This window comes from Emiliania huxleyi (genome assembly GCF_000372725.1).
Source record: "Emiliania huxleyi CCMP1516 unplaced genomic scaffold EMIHUscaffold_34, whole genome shotgun sequence".
Taxonomy (NCBI): Eukaryota; Haptophyta; order Isochrysidales; family Noelaerhabdaceae; genus Emiliania; species Emiliania huxleyi.
In genome coordinates, this window is record NW_005199443.1 from 974456 (window position 1) to 979355 (window position 4900).

The 4900-nt window shown below is 66.5% G+C and overlaps 1 protein-coding gene across 1 annotated transcript in view; it reads right to left on the bottom strand.

Moving 5' to 3' along the window:
* The window catches only part of EMIHUDRAFT_208218 (hypothetical protein), a gene marked incomplete at both ends in the record, with an annotated part of 1173 nt that extends 410 nt beyond the window's left edge, over positions 1-763 (bottom strand). The window contains 2 exons of the mRNA XM_005773447.1: positions 7-34; positions 264-763. Of these exons, the coding sequence (XP_005773504.1) occupies positions 7-34; positions 264-763 (528 nt within the window). The remainder of the gene's footprint in view (positions 1-6; positions 35-263) is intronic.
* Positions 764-4900: the final 4137 nt, after the last annotated feature.

A 4900-nucleotide genomic window follows, 5' to 3' on the forward strand; every position in this document is an offset into this window, starting at 1 on the left:
GACAACCGCAGAGCACGCGACATTGAAGACGCTGCTGGCGCGAGCGGCGGCAAGTCGACTCTATCGGCGGCGGCCGGCCCTCCCCGGGCGGGGGGTCTCACCGTTGGAGGCAAAGGCATCGAGCGACGCGAGAGGCCCCGCAGTCGGCACGCGGCAGCTGGGGCAGGCGGTGGGGCGAGGGACACGGAAGCTGGGGTGGCGCGGGTGGCGCGAGGAGGGCGGGCGGGGCGCGACGGACGGGGGAGGGGGGGTGGGTGGCGCACGAGGAGGCTGCGGCGCCGAACTGCTGCCGAAAGGCGACCACGCCTGACTGGTTGCATGGGATGAGGCCCTCGCGTTGCTTTCGCGTGAACCAGCAGTCGTTGAGGCGGTAGAGGTGCCAGCACTGGAACTTGCGGCGGAAGACGGAGGCGACCGCCTCGATCGGCGAGCCCACGAGGAAGATGGCCTTATGGTCAGGAAACCGGTTCAGAGCGCTCGGGTCGGCCAGGTGCTTGAAGACTCCGTCGTCGTCGACGTGGCATGACAGCAGGTGGCGCGCCGGGCCGCCGTCGGAGAGGGGCGCGCAGCCGCACGGGCGGCTGACGAGCGGCTTCTCGCGCCTCAGCCCGTCTCTGCAGTCCGCACTCTCCTGGTACGCCTGCTCGAGCCCGCGAAACCACTCAAGCAGGAACGTCGAGCCGACGCCACCCATCGAGGTGACCGAGAAGGTGCCGCGAAACTGGCCCGGCTGCGGCGGGCGACAAAAGCGGTCCTGCGGCATATCGCACTCTGCGAGGCCGGCTGGAGGGTTTGGCATGTTTATTGTGGCCCGCGAAGACCGTCCCGCGAAGCGGAGGAGGCGGCGGAGGAGGGACGAAGGAAACAGGCACTGGGTTCGGACTTTTTGCGGGGATGGGGTGGTTGCGCGCGACCCACCTCGAGACCATACCCCCCCGCCTGCTGACAGACCCAGCCTCCCGCCGACGGGACCAGACCCCCCCCCCCCTCCCTCGCCCCACCGCCGGCCGCCTTACTGCTAGGCTCCAGGAGGCTGCAGACACCAACACTTAGGACACGCACACTAGATATACGCGCGGATGGCCGCCGTCTTCCACGCCAGCACCGGCCGGTGCTCTTCTAGAGCGCGGCGGCGAAGTTGGCAATCGCCTGGCGAGCGGCGGGCGCGGCACCCGCGCCGGTCGCCGCACCCCGCACCAGCAGGCGCCGCGCTGGCCGTCCCCGTGCGGGCGACTCCGGTGGCCGCCGCGCCGGCCGCCCCGCGGGCCACCGCACCGGCGAGGTCCTCAATGGGCATCGCCGTGCCGGCGGGTGCACCTCCGGTGGGTGCCGCGCCCGCTCCGGTGGTCGCCTCGCCGGTGGTCGCCTCGAGCGGGTTGGCCGGCTGCGCCAGCGACGCAATCTCGGGGGACTTGTAGTACATCCCGAACTCGGCGAAGAGGGAGTGCTCCTCCGGCTCGTCCGCGATGACGCCCCCATACCCCCCCACCCTTTGGTCCGCGAGGGACCATGCCATAGCCCGCAAAAAGTCGGAACTCTGGTGTGGCGCTTCTGTATCTCGAGAAATCTCTTCGTACGGCGCATGGTCAGCGGCGACAGCTTGACGATGATCGAGTTGATCGCGTGGATGGTGGTCGAGTACTGGTTGTTCCACGTCCAGCGCACCGCGCCCGAGCGCTCGCCTGCCGCCGTCGCAGCCCACTCGCCGAGGTGAAGCCAGCCGCACTTCTTCTGCAGAAAGGGCACCTGCTCCATCGAGGCGTACTCCAGCCGCACCGCGCCGTCGGCACCGCGCGCTGAGGAGAAGCGGAGGACGCCGTTGTACTTCTCGTACATCGGCCCCGTGTACATCCGGCCGGCGACGAGCTCCTCCTTGGTGAGCGGCGCCTGCCCCGCCTCAACGAGCTTCGGGTTCATCTCGTCCGCCATCTTCTTCTCGTAGACAGAGAGCGGCTCCGGCTTGCGGCACCACTCGCGGTGAGCCGTGCGGAAGTCGCCGCCGCGCTCCGCGTAGCGGTCGTCCTGGTCCTCGACCGGCGCGACGACAAACTCCCACTCGAGCTTGGACGTTGCGCCCTCGATGCCGTTGGAGGTGTCGAACGGCACTTCCGCATCCTTCTCTTTGCAGTGCTCCGTCTCCATGGCCTTGAGGAGCGAGCCCTCCACCATAAGCGGCGGCCCGATGATCTTCTCGAGGCCTCACCGGTCAGGGGAGGGGGGGCGGCCGGTGAGAGAGGGCGGGCAGGGTAGGCCAGCTGCTGGCGTGCAGCACGCCTCCGTAGAACTGCTCGACGCCGCCGAAGCCCATCTCGCCCTTGAACGCGTCGCCCTCCGCGGCGAACTTGGCGTTCAGCGCCGCCCCGGTCGCGGCGCTCTGGCCGCGCAGCTTCTCAATGGCGGACCAGAGGGTCTCGGCGATCGCCTCACTCAGCTTTACCGCCTCGAGCTTCTCCTTGAGGTCGGCGAGCGAGAGGTTGCATACGTACTTGAACGGGTCGGCGGTGCCGGGCGGCTCCTTCAGCGCCTCGGCCACCACCTCGGCGAGGGCGAGGGAGTTCACCCAGCCGGCGACGCCCCACTCCGCGGCGGGCTCCGCGTCGGCCTGAGAGGAGCGGACAGAGGGAGGGGATTCACACGGAGGTGGAGAGGGTGGCGTGGCGGCAAGAAAAGAGGGAGGCAGACGCAGACACGGCGGCGGAGGAGAGGGAGGCGGCGGTGGAGAGAGGGAGAGAGAGGGAGACGGCGGTGGAGAGAGGGATATGCATAGGGAGGCGGCGGCGGAGGAGAGGGAGGCGGCGGCGGACGCGGCGGCGGTGCGTGGGTGGGGGCGGTGGCGCGGTGGCGCGAAGCCGGCGGTGCGGGGAATGCGTCGGCCTTGCCGTCGCGCGAAGTGGTGGCACTCGGCGTGCTGACGTTGCTGAGCTGGTCCTCGAGCGACGGCTTCTCGTCCTGCTTAAGCGACTGGTTATTGAGCGACTGGATCTCCTCCTTGAGCAGCTTGTTCTCGTCCCTGAGCTTGCGCAGCTCCGTCTCGTTGTTCTTGGAGGCGGTGCCACCCACTTGAGCGTGTCCTGCACCGAGGAGAGCGCGACCGTGAGTAGGCATCGGGATGCGGACGGTGGCCGAGTCGCGCATGAGGGATGGTGGTGGAATGGGAGATGTTGCTGAGACAGGCGGGGGCGGTGCGTGGGTGACAGAGCGCATGGGGCGGCGGTGGTGGCAGAGGCGGTGGTGGCGGGTGGCGGAGGCAGCGGCGCTGGAAAGGACCTGCAAAGTCGTCCTGAGGACCGTCCTCCTGCTCTGCTTGCGCGGCGGAGAGAGCGGCCGCTCTCTCCTCGAGGCTGGCCCCGCGCAAGAGCGAGTGCGACGGCAGTGCACGGGTCCTTTGGCTGCTCGGCCAGCGCCTTGCCGACCGCCATGCGAAGGCGTTGCTCGAGCGGGCCGCGCCAGCAGGACAGGTACTCCTCCGCGGAGGTGGCGGTAGCGGCGCTGTTCGGCATCACGTACTACTCCTTGGGCGTCGGTGGCCTCCACAGAGGCTTCAGCGATGTGCTCAACAGCGCTCAACAGCGGCTCTGCTCAACAGCGGCTCTGCTCAACAGCGGCTCCCCCGCTCAACCGCGGCTGATTGACTGTCACGCTCGAGAAGAATTTTACAAGCGAACTTCCTCGCACGACTCCTAACTAACTAGCACGACACTGGGCACGGGACTGGCGCGCACTGGCACTAACCAGATTCTCCAGATTCCCCCTCGAAATCGTCTCCTTTTAATTCATTGCGGCCGCGGGTTTGCTCGGATTACTTTTCACTCGAAGACATACTACTCGTAGTTTTTCGGCGTTCCGGTGCCTACAAAAAATATCCGAGATCATATGGAGCTGACCACAGGGTTTGCGGCGATCACTGTCCTACCAGCGGACACAGTGGGCCGCGGACACCCGTGAATGACCTTAACCCTAAGTAGTTGGCTTAGGGGACCCCTAGGCTTAAAAGGGTGGGCCCTGGGGCGCCTGCGGCTTAAACGGCTTAAAACCTGCCCGGGCAGGTTTTAAGAGCTGCTTGCTGGGCCGCCAATTCCTTAAACGGTCTTAAACGCTTAAGGTGGTTCTTGAGGGTTGTGTGAACGAGGCCACACTAGAGGCCGTCATCGCATTCGCCCTGGCTGGGACCCAGCGCTGACTTCTGACTGTCGTTGCTGTCTATCCCTTTCTCGACTGTCTGAGCTTGTGCGCGTCTCGGGGCCGGGGTTGTGTTTTTGTGTGAACGAGGCGACTGTCTGAGCTTGTGCGTCTTGGGGCCGGGGTTGTGTTTTTGTGTGAGGTCGTTGCTGTCGATCCCTTTCTCGACTGTCTGAGCTTGTGCGTCTTGGGTCCGTGGGGTTGTGTTTTTGTGTGAACGAGGGGCCGCTTCTCTCAAAGTCGCATGATGGCGGCCGCCCCCGAGCGGCGCTTCAGCCAGCCCTCACGGTTGGGCATGCACCCGCACACCCTCCTCTCGCGCATGCCGATGCGCTCAGTCGATCGTGCGGTCGTGGTGCTGCAACTCTGCAGCGCTGCGACCGCACCGGGCGGCCACCGCGGGTCTCCCGCGTCTCCTTAAATCTCCGAAAGGCGAAAGCGGAGGGGAAACCAACGGTACCAAAAAATAGGTGCGGAGCGCAAATACGATACCAAAACCACCGGGAAGCGGGATCCGATCGCGACATCAGAGACCTTCCAAAGGTATCCACTCGCGCTCGAGCGCCTGCGAACCCCCCCCTCTCTGCTCTCTCCCTCTCTCTCCCTCATTCTCTTCCAGTGCCGCCCCGGCTCGGAAGACAGGACACACGACGACAGGAAATGGTCACGCATAGTGAGTGTGTGGGGCTGGAGCTGCGGCAGTCTCCCCCCCCCCCCCTCC